This window comes from Nanorana parkeri, unplaced genomic scaffold (assembly GCF_000935625.1).
Source record: "Nanorana parkeri isolate BGI_ZX_2015 unplaced genomic scaffold, ASM93562v1 scaffold2139, whole genome shotgun sequence".
In the NCBI taxonomy this organism is placed as follows: Eukaryota; Metazoa; Chordata; class Amphibia; order Anura; family Dicroglossidae; genus Nanorana; species Nanorana parkeri.
This window is the reverse complement of record NW_017308407.1, coordinates 137773-159800: the sequence shown is the minus strand read 5'-3', so window position 1 is coordinate 159800 and position 22028 is coordinate 137773. Positions and strand designations below refer to the sequence as shown.

Sequence of the window (22028 nt, the reverse complement as noted above, 5' to 3'; positions counted from 1 at the left end):
TGGGCTACCCCTGCACTGCAAAGGTTAAGAGCTCGTTTCGGGTTAGGGATGAAAATAAAGAAGATATTCACACCTGATCCTCGGTGCCGCCTGGCTACTAGATCGATTGCTGCAGCCTCTCCCCCCCCCCGGTCTCTGGCGGTTTAGGGACCCGTGATGTCATCACGTCTATTGCAAGTCCATTAGATGTGAGGACGCCGAGGGATATACCACAACGCAGAGAGTAGTCACTGTCGCAGGGCCAAGGATCATGTTAGTATATATTGTTTGTTGTCCCTCGTAGACCAAAACGAGCACTTGGGTAGCCCCACTGCAAGGGTTAATTTGAATACATATTGGAGCTCTTGTTTAATTTGTGAATGATTTGTGTACAGCATGTACATATTTTAAACTTAGAAAATGACCACTGTGTTGATCGCTGTGCATTATAACGGCACCGTGTGACTCATGAATTCTATTTGATTTCAGGGTCCTTTTGATGTTGTACGGAAGGTGTTTGGTAGTGATGGAGACAATTCTCACATGACGCTTGTAGACAAGCTGGACCTCTTCTTCCATGACTACTCCATGGCACCTCTCTTTGTTCAGGAAAATTATATCCATGTCAAGCCAGCTGCAGCAGGGTGAGGACCCCCGGACTGTCTTGCTTACATCTCTGTGCTAGCCTGTAGTCTTATAATTGTTCTGGTTTCTTATTTCAGTGGGAACAAGAAGAAACACTTACTACTGCTGAGCAAAACAGCTGACAGCATATGTGATGGTGACCTGGTAGACAGGGCTATCCGCAGTAAGCAGACATGGAGTCTCCTGCCTACACAGGTAAAGTGACTGTGACATATCAGTGGAGGACGTCTGTGCTACTGACATTAGTAACTGTCTTTTATATATAGAAATTGCACATCTTATAAGAAGGAAATGAAATGTAATTGCTGCAGTTGCAATGGACTCTACATTTGTGACACAACCTTCACCACTGGTGGTTGATAGCACAGTGGCTTTAGTCTTCTCTTCGTAGCCTACTATACAGTCTTCTTTTTTGCTGGGTGTCCTTGTTTCATGCTGTGGTGGCTTTTACAGAATAGGAAAAATGTCATCCCTGCTTTTCACACCCTCGTGTATCAGTTGCAGAAAATTACCTACCTCAACATCCTCTTTAAGATAGTCGACTTTTCTTCTGCATCTCCATGTGGAGGTGAAACTTGGTATTACAGACCCGTTGTTTGGATACTGTGCGCCCTTTTCAGTACCATATTTTCTGTTTCACTCAAGTCTGAGATCATAGTACTAGCTTTACTTAGGTGTATAGAGTTTACAAAAATTGATTTGTGACTCATGTTATATAGCAGAGGGGAGGTACTATGTGAAGGAAACCCATACAGTGCAATATGGAGGCTGCCATTCTTCACCTCCCTTGAAGTACTTTCTCATCACTGACTCGGTAGTTTGCAGATTGGGGCTGCAACCAACTAATCGATCGAAAATGAGAATAGTTGTCAACTATTCTCATCGATTAGTTGGTTGGATCCTCTTGCTCTCCTCTCCACGCTGGGAGGAGGGCATAGCAAGCAGTAGGCGGGCGCAATAGCCAGTCTGTTATTGCAATTTGAAATGGCCACTAGCAGACAGGCTATTGCACCAGCCCACTGCCTGCTGTATTCACATTCCAGTAAATACATTCCATTGCAGTGCGATTGCAAACAAATTGTGCGTGCAGCTTTATTTTGAAGTAAACTTTGTTTGTAACACTTTATTTGTGTATTTTATTTTAAATTCAAGATAGGATTTCATTTTTTAAATCAGATTAATCGAAAAAATAATCGGCCAACTAATCGATTTATGAAATGAATCCTTTGTTGCAGCCCTATTACAGGTCACACGTGCTGACATTGCTCTGGCTTGGCTTAGTACATGGTTATTTGTGGTAGGTGACTTGAAGTGGTAAAGGCAATAAATCAGTATGACGCCCAAGTAGCCTGCCGTGTCGGCCTCAATATTTCTCTCTGTTCAGGTTTTCTTTAAGTTATTGTGTTGGATATGACTTTCACTCAGCGAGTGTTGTATAGTCCAGGGTGTATCCAATAATCTCTCTGCTGACTGCAAACTAGTCCAAGGTATGGCAAACCAGAGACACGCATTGGTCTGTGTATGATTAGGCCGTGGTGTAAAAAAGCCATTCCAACACCCGTGTCCCATGTAAGTATTGAAGTCCGTTGGTCATCGGAACAGCCAGGCAATTTCCATTTCCAGAAGTAGATCAGCATTGGCAGCCTCCATATGCCTCTGTTATAGAGAACACATGGTCTAGGATGTGATACTGGGTCATGCTTTGTGGAGTGAATGACGCTGGTAATTTGGTCTTTGTAGGCAATCTATGCCAGTGTCCTGCCTGGGGAACTGATGAGGGGCTACATGTCTCAGTTTCCAAACTTTCCCAGCTGGCTTGGGAAATATTCTTCTACTGGGAAACATGATCGTATCACTCAGGAGCTGGCTATGCACATGTCTTTGAGGTAAGACTACCAGACTTCTCTAGACTCTAATAGCTGAAGTTTAATCTACTTCTACCTTTCCTGGTTCTCCCTTACTCTCATTTATCAACATGCTATTGAACCTTTTTATTACATACCTTATTTTAGACCCATTTACCAAATCACTGGGTCTCTGTGCAATGAAGGCAGATTATGGCTGGTGGAAGGGGCCAGCAGGGCACACAGATTCCTAAAAACATTGCAGCACCCTGCTTTAGTACTGCTCTCACAAGTCCACAGACCTGACACAAGTAATGGGCCGACTCTTGGGAGGAGTTATGCAAATATCAAAATGCCTTGATGAGTGACTGTCTGGAGGAGTGGCTGTTTCTAGACAGTCTACCTTTACATGCAGGCCACCCCAGGAAACACCCGCAAATGCTGCTGAGCCTGCATGATCGAGAGAGATGTAATTCAATGAATGAAAGTGCCAGGCCCGGGGAAGTAAAGCTGGGGAGGAAAGGGCTAGATCAAGGGTAGGCAACCTTGGCACTCTAGATGCTGTGGAACTACAAGTCCCACAAAGCATTGCAGGACTTTGATAGCCATAAGCATGACTCCCAGGGGCAGAGGTCTGATGGAATTTGTAGTTTTACCACAGCTGGAGTGCTGAGGTTGCCTACCCCTGGGCTAGAAGATGCTGGACATCCTCCAGCCAGGAAATGAGCCGGGCTATCGGACTTGCTGCAGCTTTTAATGCACATTGTGGGAAGCTCACGGTGTGCAGTGAAATCAGAGTAAGAAATTTCAGTATAGGAGAGGAGGCTGTACAAGGCTGAAGGGGAGCCTGAAGTTCAGCTATACAATCAGTGAGAAAAGCTGACCCCGATTAATATAGCCCTTGGTCTCTACTCTGTACCACATGTGGGGGGTTTTACGCTACATTTTGTATGGCAAGTAATCATTAGATTTCAGTTTCAGCAAGATGGATGGCTAGATTTTCAAGCTCGGCTGTGTCTGTGTGATCCACAATCTGATGCCCACTTGCCAAAATCAAACCGCATTTATCAAAAAAACAAACAAATCTTCTTTAATGTGTACCATACACCAACACACAGGGTTTTCCTGAGAGAGCTTCAAGGGGCGTGTTTTTTTTATTGATAAATATATGTAATATATTGATCATACCGGAGCGTTCTTTCTTTCTTTAGAACACGGGCAAGCAAGAGGGCTTTGAATCTGGATTACCTGCCCTACATGAGGGACAGGCTAGTGCAGCCACTGATAAGCCGGGGTTCAGATGGTGTGCAGGAAGTGCTGGACCTCATGGACACATACTACTTGATGAAAGAAGACTTTGATAACATTATGGAGATCTGCAGCTGGGGAGGAAAGCCGAGCCCCTTCTCCAAAGTTGACTCCAAGGTAAGAGTTGGTGTTCACGCGAAGTGAGAAGGTTGTTATCCAATTTTTCATATTTTGTGTGTAACTCCGATGATGATAAAGCGTATAAATAACGTAACAAGAAAACTGTATGCTTGTTGGTTTGACAAAGTGCAAGCCGCCATCGCACGTCTTGTCTCAGGAGTCTGACTACATGAAGCATCTGAAATCTAACTGCTGGGTTGTCTGTGAGACAATTGCCATTTTGTATACTGACCACATTTTATTTTCTGTGTTGTAAAGAACTACACTGATCAGCAATAACATCGCGGTGTCAGACACTTTAGAATTCCGTTGTGCATGCGCACAACAAAAGTCAGTGCTTCCACCAGATTCATGTACCTGTTGCAAGCTCCGACTTGTGCAGTGAGGCCATCCTCACTGCAGATCCATAAAGCTGAGCCTGATAAAATCACAGGCTCCGCATTACTGAGCTGCCACTGCGCCTGGTATGGTGGAAGATTTATTCTGTGGGTGGGCAGAGCCTGATGGGGCATTCAGATCGGCTCTGCTGTAGATTGACAGCAGGCAGGTGCCATAGCCAGCCTGCTGTTGTCGGACCTGATGGAGTAAACAGTTCTCAGACTTCCCCATCAGGCTCTGTCTACTGCTGGCTACGGCCAACCGTGTGACCAGTTGTTAAGGGAGCTGTCGGCTTTAGCGTGACACCAGCAGTGGGCGAAACCTGATGGGCACTTCAGAGAACTTCTCCATCAGGTTCACTCTTTTGCTGGTTGACAGCAGGCAGTTGGTGGGTGCCCTAGCCAATCACAGACTGGCTATGGCACCTGCCCACTGTCAATCAGCTGGACTGATGGAGTACTCGGTTCTCTGAATTCCTCATTAGGACAGTGGGTGCCACTGGTTGTGCTCTAATGAAGCTGTAGGCAACAACGTCCTTAACAACCAGTGACGCTAACAGTTGTTGGAGCCTGATAGGGAAGTTTGAACACGGAGTTCTCCATCAGGTCTGCTCTGCTGTCAATTAAATGTAAATATGGGGGGGATGCTGGCTGACGACATTACCCAGATATGGTCATATTGGGAATGATATCGGCAAGCATCCCCGGCCCCTTTGTTTACATTCAGACTCACAATCACACTTTAATTTGGCTGTTTGCTATAGAAGTGCTTTTTAAATGGTTCACAAGCGCTTATTCTCCACTTCTGCCGCAGGTGAAAAGCGCTTTCACACGAAGCTACAACAAAGAGGCTCATCTCACCCCTTACTCTCTGCAAATGGTGAAAGCCACAAAACGAGAGGCGGCCTCATCATTGGAGTCGGAGTATAGTGAGAATATGAATACTGAAGACAATCAGGCTGAAGAAAATGAAGAGGATGCAGATGGGGATGCCATGATTAAGGTAACTCATGATTTGCTCATCTCTCCAGTTATTAACATAAGGTCACCAGTGGTGAGTATGAGGTTACTGGTGACCGCTGATATAACATGAATGGATCAATCTTCTTGTGGTTCTGTCTCCTCGTCTCTTTCATCGGCAGTGCAATACTAAATGGCTGTCCAGTCTATTGCAGCTCAGCTCTGCTTTCAGCTCTTCGAGTCCTTCTGTAGTCTTGCATTCTTTAAGCCTTGGTGAAGGGGTGGCCCCCGAAACACCTTGGCTGCATTTTTGTATTCTGGGTCTCATTTGAAGACTTGTGTACTCCTATCACCTGATGTGGTACTCATGTGACCTAACTACATACCAGTGGATCAGTGGGGGCTGAACTCCAGATAGATTAATAAATCCATGCAGGCATGTGTCCATTAACCCTTTCGCTGCCAAGGACGTATGGCATACGGACCTACAAAAGTGCTTCCAGTCAGTATGCCATACGGACCTGGCATTTACAGTCAGTATGCCATACGGACCTGGCATTTACAGTTCTACTATAAGCTGATGGTCGCTTTAGCGACCATCAGCTTATAGTATAACTGTTCAGCAGACTGTCCCCTTTAAATTAATAGCTGTCATCAGCAGCTCAGAAGCTCCTTAGTTTTGAATTTGTATCAGTTTGTAGCAATTTGCTATACAGCAGAGCTCAGCCTGGGAGGGGGAGAAGTGGCACAAGGAGCCAGTCAATTGTGCAGTAGTGCACGTAAGTAACAAGGGACACGCTGAAAGGAGAGAGCAGAGTGACAGATAAACCAATCATTCTGCTACTTCTCCGTCACTCTCCATCCAGTGCACACCCAATATTGATGGGTTCAAACTGATGAAAGGTAAAATGTGATTGTTTGCTATAGAAGTGAAAAGCTGTTCGTGGTCTCCTCACCGTACTCGGTTCTGGTCATTAAGGAAATTACAATCTTTTTCTACAATAGAAAGTATTTAAAAATGTATATGACTGAAATTATTTACAGATTGCTACATGAACTAAGACCCTCTAGGCAAATTATCATTCAAATATTTTAATATTCGTATATTAAATAAAAATGTTAATTCCCAGTTTGAATAAGATTGTAAAAAAAAATTATTGGACATTGATTTTTGCTTTGAGCGTTCTCTGTGCTGATGCCAACCCTAGCTGTGACCCCTGTACCTTCAGCTGCGCAGTGACCCCTGTACCCTCAGCTACGCCGTGCTATATTTGGATACGAATAGTGTTTATTGGAGTCTTCATCCTTGGGTACTGAAGTAATAATCTGCCAAATTGAAATTTTTGAAACTTTTTTATTTTATTGCTGGGACCAATAGTCAGTAATGTGTAAATCCTTAATCATTCTAATTTCTAAATCACAAGGCCTTAACCCCCTTGGTAATAAAACCACTCTTATTTGGCTATTGAATTTTGGAGGCAAGATCATGCTTAGCTATAGAGAGTACATGACTCTAAGGACTAAAGTCAAAGAGTGAAGTATACAGTATGTTGATCTTTAGCCATTGGATAGGTCATCTCTTGTGGATATTATTACTATAGGACACAGCTGGGCTTACTGTGCATTATGGCTCTCTGTTCTGTTATCAGGAGGACTTTTCTTTGAAATCCTTTGCAGTAACATAGAAAGTTCCCTGCCTCCAGCAAGTAGATCATGTAGCTTTTCCCTGACTGGGAGGCCTGACATCCAATCATTTAGCTACAATGGTGCTTTTAAAGCAGGGGTAGCAAATTTGTAGTTCCACCACAGCTGGAGGGCCGGAGGTTTGCTACCCCTGTTTTAAAGACTTTGGACCATATGTGGTCATGATGCGATACTAGAGCCAACCAGCAGATGGCTCTTCAGCTGAAAGCTGTCATTATTTCTGGACCTTGGTCAAACTTTAGAAGTTGTGGTTGGGTCAGCAGAGAAGGGGATTGCAGTTTAAAAGTGAAAATCATTTTTGGATAGTTTGTTATTCTGAATAGCAGTGTACATTATAGTGTGTGGGGGTAACCCTATTTCTGCATCACATATGCAGTTTTTGCTTCCCACTCAGTAGCTCTGAATGTTGTTAGTGATTCTTATACGTGCTGGAAGTGGAATTGCAGCTTCCTACGACACTGGGGAAAGGTGTGAGGCTTTGTATCGGAGGGACTTTGCACCCAACATTTTATCTGATGTGGCAAGTGTGAGTCAATATGGCTGCTATACAGGAGCTCTGATTTGGAGCTGGCCTGAATTCCATTTTTTTAATTGTGTTTCAATATGTTAGTAGACCCGGCCCTGTCACACACGAGGCTTTTCTGGCTGCATGTGTGACAGCAAACATCTACAAGTCAATGTAAAATGTATCCACAGTTCTCACTGAAAGTAGGTTGTGCTGGTGGCCATGTTTCTTCCATTCTAATGAGTTCTTGTTCCCATGCTAGGCAAAAAAGGCAAAAACATCAAAACCTTCCAAAGCAGAAAAAGGTGGAGACAAAAAGCCGGCTAAACCGAAGACCAAGAAGGCCAAGTGAAGAATGCGTTCAGTGGACACAGAGCGTGTCGGCATGCATCTCCTACAGGGAATAGCGGCTCCTCATACAGGATGAGACTGACGTGGGTGTAGAGACACATGGAGCAATAGGCTTCCTTTCCATGACTTTAGTGATCCATGTGAAGTAGCAGGGAGAAGCTTCACAGCTTTTTTTTTACACAGTGTACTAATCAAACTCATCAAGGCTTCCGTATCTTCCCCTCCAGCACTTTTTCCGATGTACCTATTTTACAGTCTTTGCTGCTCTATTTTTTTGTACATAGAAAGTGAACAGAATGTTTTTTGTATGATACAATAATATAACTATATATAATTTCTCATTAAAGTAGTATAACAGAAAGCATAATATTGTCATAGATGTTGATCATTCTAACATTGTCTGGCACTAAACAAGCAGTGCAAGAGGTGAGAGCAATGTAGTAACCCGCAGAGACAGGAGCTCTGGGATCTGGGCGTTCACTGAGCCCTAGGTTATCTGATGGATGATCTGGGTCTGGCAACCAGTCAGATTTCAGATTACTAGGTTATCATTGCCATCATCCTTCTGAAAGTTTTTTCAGTGACTTAGCCAGAAAAAGCATGTAGTCAGTGAAGTACAAACTTGTACCAGGTCAGTGTCCTAAAAACTACCGAAGCAGCGTGACAGTCAAGCAACTGGTGTTTTCAGAAGGAAAGCAGTAGTGTTGTTGTTTATAGCAATCACATGATAAAAGTTTTTAGGTCTAAAACACAACTCCAATCAATCAAAACACAACTCCAATCAAAACACAACTCCAATCAAAACACAACTCCAATCAAAACACAACTCCAATCAAAACACAACTCCAATCAAAACACAACTCCAATCAAAACACAACTCCAATCAAAACACAACTCCAATCAAAACACAACTCCAATCAAAACACAACTCCAATCAAAACACAACTCCAATCAAAACACAACTCCAATCAAAACACAACTCCAATCAAAACACAACTCCAATCAAAACACAACTCCAATCAAAACACAACTCCAATCAAAACACAACTCCAATCAAAACACAACTCCAATCAAAACACAACTCCAATCAAAACACAACTCCAATCAAAACACAACTCCAATCAAAACACAACTCCAATCAAAACACAACTCCAATCAAAACACAAAACTCCAATCAAAACACAACTCCAATCAAAACACAACTCCAATCAAAACACAACTCCAATCAAAACACAACTCCAATCAAAACACAACTCCAATCAAAACACAACTCCAATCAAAACACAACTCCAATCAAAACACAACTCCAATCAAAACACAACTCCAATCAAAACACAACTCCAATCAAAACACAACTCCAATCAAAACACAACTCCAATCAAAACACAACTCCAATCAAAACACAACTCCAATCAAAACACAACTCCAATCAAAACACAACTCCAATCAAAACACAACTCCAATCAAAACACAACTCCAATCAAAACACAAAACTCCAATCAAAACACAAAACTCCAATCAAAACACGATTTGCAGTATTTGGATTGCATGGGAAATGCTTCACTTCCTGTCCATTTGTCAGCCTGTGGTAGCAGGAGAAAATAAATGAGGGTCAGTTGACCTCAAAAAGCAAACGCTAATCTGAGCTGCGTTTAACTAAACACCGCTAATGATGTCATCTGTCACTCCCCTATACATCCAAATAACTGGGTCAGCTGATTTACAAAACTGAGTGGAGGCCATGACACCCTGATCCAGAACTGGAGATTTGCTAATCTCTGTGGTGACACAGGAAGTTTGAAGATTAGTAACAGAGGACACAACGGAGCAAAAATAGGATTTCTATTCTTACCATAAAATCTTTTCTCAGAGTCCATTGAGGGACACAGCTCTGAAGAATTCTGAGACGTAGGGTTATGTTGCCTCCTTCAGGAGAAATGGATACTAGGCAAAACATTAAAAGCCTGTCATTGTAAGGACATAACCCCTTCCACCTCACACCTGCCAGTTTCGCTTAGTGTCCTCCAGAGCATGGATGTCTCCTGTGCTGTTTCATTATTTAGTTTATTTTGATTCTTTATTGAAGATTCTATTACCAAGAGCTGCTAGTAGATTCATACCAGATGATATTCAATCCTGACAGTCTCTCTAGCTAGCTGACAAAACCTGAGAGATTCATGCCGGATAACTTAAATCCTTGAAGCTTCTCTAGTTGTCATGAAGCAGGTTGTTTCTAGTCTCCAGTACTATGCTTCGTCCCGGTGGCCTGTGTTCCTGTTGTCATCATTGAATGGTCAGGCCAGTAATATCTGGGGACAATTGTAATATAGAAAAGGAAGTGGGGAAAATCCTAAGGACTCACACCAACGAAAATAAACTTTCCACGTATGGTGGTAAATCTCATGAGTAGAAGATCCTCAAGTTTTAAGCATAGTCAGAATAACAGAATCTGAAATTGCTTTTTCTTTCAACACTTAGGTTTCAACAGTCAGGCCGTTAAAGCCAGTGACTGAGAAGCAGGGTAGAAGATTGGGTCCTGAGATAACAGATCTCACGGATCTAGAAGGAGGGATCGTCTGTCAACAGATGAACCAAATCGACATCCCACACCCTGCAAGGCCAATCTGAAGCAATGGGAATGAACGGAATACCTTCGGGTTCTATCCTGTGACGCAGATGAGGCAACAGTGTCAGTGAAGGAAAGACATTAATTAGTGTGTAATGATCCCACGGAGCTACTAAGGCATCTGCCGTTAGTTCCCTTGCTCTGGACACAAATCTGGCTTCTCGTCACAACAAGAAGGTGGACAGAAGTTCCACATCCGGTGTTCCCCAGTGGTGACAAGGTTGTCAAAATGCCTCTGGATGAGAGACAATTCACCTGGATGCAAACATTGTCTGCTGAGTTTTTATTCTACTCCTGGAATGTGCACTGCTGAAATTGCTGGAACCTGAAGTTCTGCTCAATCCAAGATTGAATGTACTTCTGACACCCTTGGTGATTGATGTATGCCATCACCGTAGCATTGTCTGGCTGAATCCTAATCCGACAGAAGACTGGTCCAGTGAAACAACACCAGACAAATCGACCTCAAGTCCATGACATAGATCAGAAGCATGAATTCCTCTGGGGACCAACAACCCTGCACAGACAGATGATCGAGGAGACCGCCCCATCCCACAAGGTTGGTGTACGTTGTGACAATCTTCGAAGTTATGGGAAGAAACAACTTTCCCATTGTCAATGCAGGGGATGTCAACCACCACGACCTGAGCACCCCAGCCAGGATGTTTCAATCTGAACAAATCTTTTCCAGCGACAGAGGAGAGAGGAACGGTGACAGGATCAAAGCTACCAAACTTAATCCTGCAACTTCAGTATTTTGATCTGAGGAAGGAATACTTTTTTTGCCTGAAGGGTATCCAACAGAGGACCCAAATACTCCCAAGTGAAGTGACGGAACTAGAGACAATTTCTTGATATTCAGAATTCACCTAAAGCCTTATAAAAAGGCCTCAGCAGCACCTAGACATTGAGCTCCAAAATAGGAAGAGACTGTTCCCAAAATAAAAAGTTGTCTATAAATCTAATAATGGGAATGCCCTTGCGATAAAAATATCCCAGAACTGGAGAAAGAACTTGTAAAAACCATTGGAGCTGAAGCTAGACAAAGGAAAGGAGCCACACATTGATAACAAAGGTCGCCTATAGCAATACGAATGAAACGCTGATGACCCGGAAAAACAGGACAGCAAAAACATCCTATATGTCTATGGGGGTCAAAAAATGTCCTTGTCTGAGAGGTGAGAACCGACCAAATGGTTTCCTTCCAGAATCTGTGAAATATGTACATATTCATTGAGTGCTATGAAGTCCCCCCAGTGGGTTAGGGAACTGTAAACGGGTTTGAGTAAAATCCTTAAAATCTCTGCCAAAGGAATGAGAATTGCGCAAAAAAAGGTTCATCCATAGCGGCTGAGACATAGGAAGCCAAGGAGGAGGAAGATAAAATATATTGTGAAATTTGAGTCTCCGCAGTAAAGCACAAATGTCGCACGTTTCTGAATAAAACCAGTAGCAAGACACAGAGTAGGAAAATGTAAAAAAACCAAATCAATTTCACACCCTGCTAATGACAGTCTGTTCTGACGATTCTGCCTCTGAACGATTCAGGCACAATAATACTCGTGGCCACAACTGGGGTGAGGACAAAATGAGGTTCTGCAACCACCTGCTGCAGACAGCAGAATATTTCAATAATGGCTGCGTTATAATATTAAATAGAACAGAGATATCCTATTTTTTAAGTGTCATGAAATTGAGGGCAATAAATAAAGGAAGCAGTGTCAAGACGACACCGTCCACCTTCAATGCTGATAGAAACGCACTACACTGCTCAGAGGAAACTAGGAAAACGGGCTGCACGTGCGCAGTAGATAAAAACAAGTGCGTCATCAAATCGAAGTCACAGCCTCTAACGGCTGGAAATGTAAATAAATTCAAACTCCACATAAGTCATTTAGCCAGATAGGAATCTAAAACACCCGCACCTATAAACATTGGGTGAATACATTTTTACTCACAACTCCACAGCCCTGTTCCTGACATAACAGGAATCCCCAAGTAATACTGGCCTGACTTATAAATGAAAACTGGAACAAAGGACCATCGCGGGACGCAGCATCAGTGCGGAGACCATAAATTACCACCTTCATGACAACTAGAAAAAAATTCCAGGATTTAACTTATCCGGCACGAATCTCAGTTTTGTTGGCTAGCTAGAGAGACTTCCAGGATTTAATAATATCTGTTATGAATCAACTAGCAGCTCCTGGTAGTAGAATCTTCAATGAAGAAACAAAATAAACTAAAATAATAAAGCAAAAGAGGAGGAGACATCCATTCTACTTAGGACACTAAGAGAAACTGGCAGGTGTGAGGTGGGACGGTTTCTGCCCTTAAAGTGGAAGGCTTTGAATGTTTTTTTTTTTTTATCCATTTCCCTTGGCAGCAGCATAACCCAACGTCTCAGAATTCTTCAGAGCTGTGTCCCTCAATGAACAATAAAGAAACTAAAGTTTGTAGCCATGGGAGACCACCTCTTGCACTTGAGCCTCTGAGATGCAAGCTGTTCAAATGTCAACAAGTGTTATCATGGAAGAGAGCCCTCCGCACACCTTACAGCAGTCCCGGCCAATTTAGGATGATGGTGCTCGAAGTGACCAAATCACGGATGGCACCGTGCAAATACAAAGCAAAAAGGTAAAAAGTCACCAGCACTCGATTTTTTTTGAAAGTAAATATGTCCCTTTATTGGACAAAAGACGTCATAGGGGAGCCGACGTTTCGGGGCCACACAGGGTCCCTTCTTCAAGGCAGAAAGTATGACCTGCCTTGAAGAAAGGCCCCTGTGTGGCCCCGAAACGTCGGCTCCCCTATGACGTCTTTTGTCCAATAAAGGGACATATTTACTTTCAAAAAAAATCGAGTGCTGGTGACTTTTTACCTTTTAACAAGTGTTATCAAACATCTCCTGTTGATGTGGAGGGCACAGGAGTGGAGAAATAAACAAGATGTTTCTTAACAGATAATGAGGGATAAGACTTTATCTATTTGTAAAGCTTTTTCCGCTGAGGAATATAGTTGCTCTGGTTACCACTAGCATCCTTGATAATATTATCAAAAGTAGATCCAAAGAGATGTTGTCCCTTGAAGGCCTTGCAGACCAGATCTATTCTGTATCTCTAAGCGCTAATTCACACCAAGCACGTCCCAGGAGTAGATGCAGAGCGGTTACAGACCGGATCAAAACTGCATCCAAAGTATTCCAATGGTATTTTGGGCTCTAGTTCACACCGCAGCGTTCAGTTCCACAGCATGTAAAAAAAAATAATTCAGCAGCAAGCCCTATTTTCCTGCTCTGGAACGCACTAAAAGGGCTTTTTTTTTTGTTACCAAAAATGGCCCAGAACGATCAAAAACGAAACTCATGCAGATCTTGTCTGCATTTGGTGTGAACAAGCCCTAAATTCTTCATTTGAGTACAAAATTTCAACATGGCTGTACTGTGTATGTGTGGCCAGCAGTGAGAGGCACCGGATGTAAACAAAAGAGATTGTCAGCCTTAGCGCGGTCATTCTACTAAGGATCAGGTGAGTATTGGTGGCAACTAGGTGAAGCTGCTCCCACTTTGGTTTTACCAGATCTTGTCATGAGTAAATATAGTCCTGTGCAGTTGATACTGGGAGGGAGATAACAATATCTGTTGGATTCCTTTTATGCTCCTTTTTGTTTACACTCATCCACGTCCATATTGCATATATATAAAAGTGCAGCTTGAGTATGTTCCAACAAAACATGGATCAGTGTAACTAAATCGTAAAAAAGCAGCAAAACATAATTGCAAAATCAGGTTCTTGTTTATTAGAAATCTTTATCTTCTTTACAATCATTGCCACATCACTGTGATAAATATATACATAATCTTAGGGTTTTATACAAAACGGGAAACAAGGTAACATTTACCCCCAAATACAGAAACTGTAAATTCCATCAGAAGCCAAAAAGCCAGACCTGGAACAAAAATCAAATATTGCTACATTAGGATAAGATTTTTGCAGTGCAGTAAATATGCATTGTTTTGGGGTTAACATATTAGTATGTTTTGGAACCTGAATTGGTGAGGCCAGAAAGCAGCTCATGCCTCATCTTTGGCCTCCTCATGCATTGGGAATCAAACAACCACGCTTGATTGCCTGTGAGCTTTTTACTTTATTTTGGCTACTGGGGAAAAACTGGAGATTCATTTAATGCTACAAAGTGTTGGTGTCGCCTTCCTCCATGGATCTACATAACATGGAATAAGGCATTGCAAGGAAGTTCAAATGTCAAGAAGTGTTATCAAACATCTCCTGTTGATGTGGAGGGCACAGGAGTGGAGAAATAAACGAGGTTTCTTAACAGATAATGAGGGATAACACTTTATCTATTTATAAAGCTTTTTTCGCTGAGGAACATTGTTGGTCTACATAACTTCAGTTATGTAGACCAGGAGAAGATCTAAACTAATGCAGGAAAATCTCACTGGAGCCTTTAAAGAAAACCTGGCCAGATAGTGTCTGGCATTGGGGACCTCCATCTCAAAATACTAGTTGTCTGGTTGTCATCAGCTTTAATATTTTCTGGAGGAAGTGACGTAGAGCAAATATGATTCAAAAGTCAGAGGCCAGAGTAAAGTCATAACTCTTGATCCGCATGCTTGTTCCATGTCAGTGCTTGACAAGGTGCGGTAAGCATTGGCAGCCTCCACATTCCTTCATATCGAAGCTTGGTGGCCTCAGCTGACGTCACAGATCCCAGGAGCTCTTTTGCTCTAGAGACCTGTGTCACTTAAGCTGAGCAGAGCTGGACGCATGTTGTTTCAGCAGTAGTCTGACTTTTGGACTATAGGCCCTGTCCTGTAGATCCCAAGGAGGATGTAAACTAACCACGCCAGCATGGATTTGCCTCTGCTTAGCATGGTCAGAAATATACAGGAAATGCTTCCTTATCAAGGGATGAACAGACAGGATTACCAAGATTTAAAATAAAAATCAATGTACAATTTAAAGGAAACCTGTCGAGGGAAATGGGTACAGCCATTGTGTGCCTGGCTGGCATGCTGAACCTCCTAGCTCAATATTTTAAATGAATGACCTTCACTCCTTCCATACCTTTTAGATAACTGGTAACTATCAAAACCACTCAAATGTAGGAGCTGTATCACTAGGTCAGCTGCCTCTACCTAGGAATGTTACCTCTACATTGATGGTTTTGAAACTGTATAAAGTTGAAGTGAAATGTAATTCAATGTCCTGTTGTTGAGGATGACATCACTGAGGTCACATACTGTGGTGGAGTTTCCTGCAGCCGGTATTATTCATGACTATGCTGATGTCTTATATATTTTGTATATATAAAAAAAAAAGAATGAATGGACTGGAACAAACCTGCCAAAAACGACCTTCCTAATACCAGGTCAGTGACTCAAAGTATTGAAGCCAATGGGCCACCACAACAGCCAGGGAGCAAGAATTTTCAGAAATTGGTCATCAATAGCAGCCCCTGTATTTCTCTCATAACAACAAATGTCCATTTTTTATATATTCACCTTCTTTCTTCTTAAAGGAGAACTATGAGGTGAGTGCTTTTCAGACATACCGGCGTTCGCTCACCTCTCGATCCTGTCACGGCTCTCTGCCGTGACAGGGGGAAGGGCTGGATTCCCCGCTCCGATCCGCCAGCGCTGACTGGTGGGAACGGGGGAGGTGGCGGGTACAGCTGGCTCTGTCTCTAGATAGGCAGAGCCAGCTGTCACTCACGCAGCTGGGCGGATCTCGACATCGATGTCGGGATCCGCTGCGGCGTCTCTGTATACTGCGAGCTGTAGCTCGTGGTATACTGAGCTTAGGGTGATGGGAGGACGCTAGTTTGTGTCCTCCCGTTACCCTAAAGAGAACTATGGGGAAAAGCACTGACCCCATAGTTCTCCTTTAACATCAATTCCACATATCACAAAGAGCTAACACACTATAATGGCGCAGACTATAGAGTAAATGAACATGGCTCCTTACATAATCCATGTGCTACTGATCTTCCTGCTCCTGTCTCAGATACACAGAGCAGTCAGGCACCTTCTTTAGTTGGCCGGCTGTTACTTTTTCTGAACACATGGGACAGATGCTTTCTGATTCCAGCAGTCTGAGGAAGAGAAGAGATTACTGACATCATTCATAATTCCGTACAGGCATATGTTCTCTTAGCAATACTATTACAATGATTACACTAGGACACCAAATGATCTATATAACGTACAAAATTGTCAGCACCAAAATGTCCGTTCTTAAATCTCAGAATTTGTATTTATAAAGGTGATTTGTCTTATTGTTTCTCAGTTTGAGGGGCAGAGTAAAGAAACGGTGAAATAAATAAAGGGGCAAAAACACAGATTATGAAATAGGAGAGTTCAGTTTATTTCTGTAAATTCAGTTTTATTTAAATTCCCGCCTAATGCCCTTGGTGCTCTTCTATCGGTGGTATGTGTTCATTAGCACCACACTGGTGTATTAAGAAGGTCCCATTTCATTTTGGCTGGGGAAGGGGGCTCTTGAAGTAAACCTGATGCTAGCAGGACTGACCGTAAACATGACAGGGGTCTGCCAGACTTACTGCAGTGATACCAACCCATCTGCTGGGCTGTCATCTCGGGGGAGGGTGGAGATATATTGTTGATGTTTTTAATGAGCAATGAAAAAATGGGCCAAGTCTTATCAGATCTCACATGAGACGGGTCAGTTCACTTAAGCAAGTCCTGACACCTGAGCAACTTTATAAAAAGGCAAAACGGGTGACGACCAACAAAAGTGAGCTGCCAATGTAGGGTTCATTCTTTGTGATGTGTTGTTGGGCCTGTTGATGTTAAAAAGCATGGACATGTGTGAATTTGGCCCTCACACTTGTCATACACTGACCCCGTGTTGTGTGAAGTCGACATCTTCATGTTGACAACTTCACATTTTCAATCTGTTTTTTTGTTAATTTATAAATATTCCAGCAGTGCCTGACATTAGCCATTGCCCCACCGACGCACACAGAGCTTACGTTTTATACTCTGAACAGAGGGCTGGAAATTCGCAATGGGGACAGACACACCAATCATCTTTCACCATGTGCCGGCCCTGAAATATGAAAAACATTTTTTCATTAGAATTCTGTACATGGCACTAGGAAGCTTTATGTTAAATATTCTGTATGAGAAATTCCATACACTGAAATACTTATGTACGTTTTAAAAGATGTCCATCCACATAACTGTGGCAACCAAATAGGGGAAATAAAATGAGATATAAGAGTAAAACCAGGGCTGCCATTTTTCATCTTCAGAAATGCCAGTGTCCTGGCTGTCGTGTCAGTCCTTTAGCTGGAAAAAGTATGTATGGGAGGACTTCGGATTTCACTCTGACATCATTTGCTGTGTGCCTGTTCCAGCTCACTGATGCCAACACTGAAACCATAGAGGCAGGCTAAGTAAATAGCATCTTCAGGGGAAGATCTCTTAAACTGGTTGCCAGAATGTTGGATACAGTTTGCAGTTACAGGGCAGGTATCTACTAAACTACATGCATGAACACGCCATTTAAGTAGAATTAAACCCAGGATAGGTGACAATTAGTTTGCACAGAGTATCATACATTTTGGAAAATACTATTGTTCCTTTTTTTTTTTTTCTCGTCATCCTGTGTTCCATCTCTGCAGCTGATCTCCTTTCAGCTACTTCCTGTCTACAATCTAGCAGCAGTTGCATAGCTTTGCTCAGGGTGGGCTTCTTGATGTTGACGGTGGACCATGTCTGCACAATGAGCGTCAGTACAGTCTCCTACAGTCCCCGCCAGAAGTGCAACTAAAAGGGTGACAGCACAGAAGAGCGATTGCAACACAGGAACAGAGCAGTGTCACCCCATAACAGGAAGTGTCTGAACAAGGATCTTTATGGCAGGGTCACCAGGGGTTACTTTCATGAAAGGTTCAGATTTTAAAAGATTGATACTTTTTTTTAATTTACTTTAACATGTTAAAGATTAGATAAGATCTTCATGATTGGGGTAACATTAATTTTATTATGAACCTGTGAGGCCTCACACAGTGCTACCTTCAGGTTGCTGCAATGCACACAGTACAGTGCAGGAACTCGCACTGCGTCTCAGAGCTGGGTGATGGAAGCTCTCAGTTGTGCCAGGTAAAATACTGTGTTTTGCAATTACAATAACAGTATCATTGTTTTCTTATTCTATTTGTAAGCTTGTAATAAAACAGTGTGCCAAATATATGCCTTCTGTGTCCTTCAAAAAACATTGTAAACATGAATTAGTCATAAAGTTATTGTCCTGATAATGAACGCATAGTAACGCTGCTAAATTTGGTCTAGGCACCTCGGCGTCCATAAAGGGGTAAATATAATGATATTTTACTTAAAATTTTAGGCCCCACTGAAGTTAGTTGTACTCACAGTTACTATACAGTATGGCAGGTTATTCTTGCAGCCAGGGCAGAGAAGTTCACACTCGGGGAGTTTGAACTCACAAAATGGACAGGGAGTGCTCTCTTCTTCCACCTCGGACGTGTCTGGACGCCTAGCAGATAAACATGTCACTTGTTAAATAGAAGTGCTGTAGAGAGAACCACACACACGGTGTTACACGGATATTACCTGACCATGGCCTCAATCTTTTTCTTGTATTTGACGTCTATTTTGTTGCGATACTCTGGCCGCATCAACATCGCTGCAAAACTGAAGGCAGAGTTTTTCAGACCAGCTCTGTGACACTCAATCACTGTGGATGTCAAGATCGGGACTATGTCTACAAAGACAAAGAAAACCTGTTATCTCCCCACATCTGCCAATCACATCATTTTTCTTTCACTGTTTAACCATCAGAAAAGCCCTGATCATCCTCTGACCATCCTTGTGTTGAGGGTAAAATATGGCTAAACAAATATTTTCTAAGAGGCGATTATGTGCGTTCTGACCTAAATCCTGGAGTGCTTTGATTATTTCTTCCAAATCTGTGCAGCAATCAAGCAAGAAACAACTCCTGCACTGTGCATTAGACACAAAAATGTCATTTTGTTCCAAAAGCATATTTGCCCGAGTTTTGTTAAATGCGGATGCATCAGAATTTTCAGCGTCCAAATGCAAATAAATCCGAATGGTCATTTCATGAAAATTTACATCGGTCCGAATCTATTTCAAAAGTAAAACTAAATCGGTCATGTGACTGTTCTCTGGGCAATCAGATTTTATTTGGCTGTTAGATGCTGCATTACAGGCATGGTCATGTGACTTCCTGTTGTGGATCTTCCGAAACGAACATTCGGACGGATCCGGAATCCAAATTACGAACCGAATTTCGGATCCGAAAAAAGAAAGAAAGAACACTCCAAATAGATCTGAAATGAAGCAAATGTTTTGCATGCGATGACATGCGGTTACATGACTACTGTGCATCTATGCAGCGATTTCCTGTAATAAAGACCAGTCACTCCTGGGTATCTGCCCCCCTGTAGTGGGTAAGGCCTCCTGCGTCGCACCCACAGCTCTGCTCTCTGCACAGACTAGGTGCAGCACAGTGATGATGACACTGTTACAAGGTAATATCTGGGTATGTAATGGCATCTGGTGGACACAAAGTGGCACTAACAGCAAAAAATGTGCTGAAAGCTGCATGGATATGGCTCTTCATACTTCTCTGTGTGTGGACAGAGGAGATAATGTTCAGTGCCGTCACATACTGTACATGGCAGGATAATAAAACAGCAGAAACACTATTACACACAGTCACTCCAATATCACATACTGCTATCTTGATACTTACGGGAAGGAAATTTACTGATGTTGTTGGCAACACGTATGAGCATTCGGGCTCCTTTCATGTGGTCGCCACGTTTAACATGGATCTAAAATACATTTAGAATGTGAATGGTTATTAAGTTACATAAAACAATGTTTATTTGTGTTATCATAGATGTAACCTAGGCAGTCAGTCACCACACACGATGTACAAAGGCATTGAACACACTTGTCCATACTATGACAATAAGAACGTGCAGATAGTAAGATGAGGAAAATGCCCGGGCCCCAAAAGGGACAATGTAGAGCTGTTAGGTGGGGAGGGGGTACCAGGTGGAAAGAGGAACCTTTGGAGCCACAGAAAACAACAGACAAAAAACCATGATGTACCCGATGCATTACTGGCTACCTAGAGGGGGTATGTCAGCGACACCTATTACATAACTTGTAGTTTATAGGTGAGGCATCAAGATTTCACATTTTAAAATGAGACAATACATGTAATATATGTTTAGGGCCAAAAAGGTCTCATTTAGAAAATCTAACAAAGACCTGTTTGTAATGCCCAGAGCCACTAACATAATTCAAACCTTCCCCTGAAATCACAATCTAAAAGTCTGAACCTGATTGGTGGATGTGAGCAACACAGAAAATGTTAATTCAAGAAGAGTATTCTAAATGAATAATATAGGAAAGCATGAATACCTTAACCAGGATGTAGCTATGAAGTATCATTAGATTTGTAGCCATTTCTGCTGGAATCTTAATTTTCTGTGTTTTCAGTTCCATATACATACTGAAGAGAACGTCATGTGCATTCCGGTAGTTACCTTTGAATGTAGAAAAGAACAATGATAATACTTGGTGACTGCATCGAGTTAGACATATATATATATTATGTGATTGGTCATATTACAGCTGTCAGTGTAATGAGTACTAGCACTACCACCCACACTGCAGCCCCTACAAACACACAGTATCCGAATCTCATACTAGGACTTCTCCTCTTCTAGGACCTGATACCAATACCCACAGAACTATCCACTGAATGTCAAGTCAATGAGACTCTCAAGAGTTGGTTGAAGATGCTTGCACACAAGTCATAAGGCCAGGTTTAGGTTATTGCTATATTACACAACCACTTTAGTGCAACATATTGTACTCTGGTAAGTGTATTTGATGAATACCTGTAATGATATTATTAAGCATACCAATCCCTTTCATCACGTGCTTTTATTTTTATATTTCTCCTCATTTATATGCAAACCAAGCTGTTCAGTAGAAGTGAGTTTTGTTCCCCATGGTCCCTGTGCGTGTTGTAAAGTAGTCACCACTCCAAGCTCACTCCTGTGATGGACTACAATCTCAATACAAATTAGTAAACTAAACGTGAGATTGTAGTTCATCACGGGAGTGAGTTTGGACCGGTGACTACTTTATAACACACATGGACCATGAGGAAGAAAAGTAGCCACCCTCCAGAAGGAAGGACAGTGTTAGCACCAATTCAGAGATGATTTGAGGATCTATAGCCGAGTGATACACAAATAAGATACATTTTTATTAATAGTTAGTCATCCTGCTTTTGTGAGATTTTACTGCAGAACAATGAGCATTGTCAACCTGTTAAAAGAAGGGGGAAAAATAATGGATCAAACTGCAGAATTATCAGGTAATAAAACTCTGAAGAAATCCTGGCATTGGAGAGAAAGGCTTCCTGAACACTTACTCCTATAAATACTGGTATAAAACTGGAGGCTGGGAGCCATAGCCACCATATATTTTAAGTCATCATTCTACTACAGGCTGGAACACCTAAGAAAGTACCTGATTGACAGCTATGGGTTAC

At 42.3% G+C, this 22028-nt stretch overlaps 2 protein-coding genes across 2 annotated transcripts in view; one reads left to right on the top strand and one right to left on the bottom strand.

Annotated features, from left to right (window-relative positions):
• Positions 1 to 7832, top strand: part of RFC1 (replication factor C subunit 1) — a gene marked incomplete at its 5' end in the record, with an annotated part of 49321 nt that extends 41489 nt beyond the window's left edge. The window contains 6 exons of the mRNA XM_018572807.1: positions 469 to 623; positions 702 to 819; positions 2365 to 2510; positions 3680 to 3893; positions 5088 to 5276; positions 7705 to 7832. Coding sequence (XP_018428309.1) covers positions 469 to 623; positions 702 to 819; positions 2365 to 2510; positions 3680 to 3893; positions 5088 to 5276; positions 7705 to 7794 — 912 coding nt within the window. The remainder of the gene's footprint in view (positions 1 to 468; positions 624 to 701; positions 820 to 2364; positions 2511 to 3679; positions 3894 to 5087; positions 5277 to 7704) is intronic.
• A 6515-nt stretch (positions 7833 to 14347) lies between these two features.
• WDR19 (WD repeat domain 19) overlaps positions 14348 to 22028 on the bottom strand; it is a 54782-nt gene continuing 47101 nt past the window's right edge. Inside the window, exons 31-37 of the mRNA XM_018572806.1 lie at positions 20885 to 21009; positions 20205 to 20286; positions 19040 to 19190; positions 18839 to 18962; positions 17434 to 17510; positions 16407 to 16533; positions 14348 to 14367 (exon numbers count right to left, since the gene is read on the bottom strand). Coding sequence (XP_018428308.1) covers positions 16419 to 16533; positions 17434 to 17510; positions 18839 to 18962; positions 19040 to 19190; positions 20205 to 20286; positions 20885 to 21009 — 674 coding nt within the window. The 3' untranslated portion in view covers positions 14348 to 14367; positions 16407 to 16418. The remainder of the gene's footprint in view (positions 14368 to 16406; positions 16534 to 17433; positions 17511 to 18838; positions 18963 to 19039; positions 19191 to 20204; positions 20287 to 20884; positions 21010 to 22028) is intronic.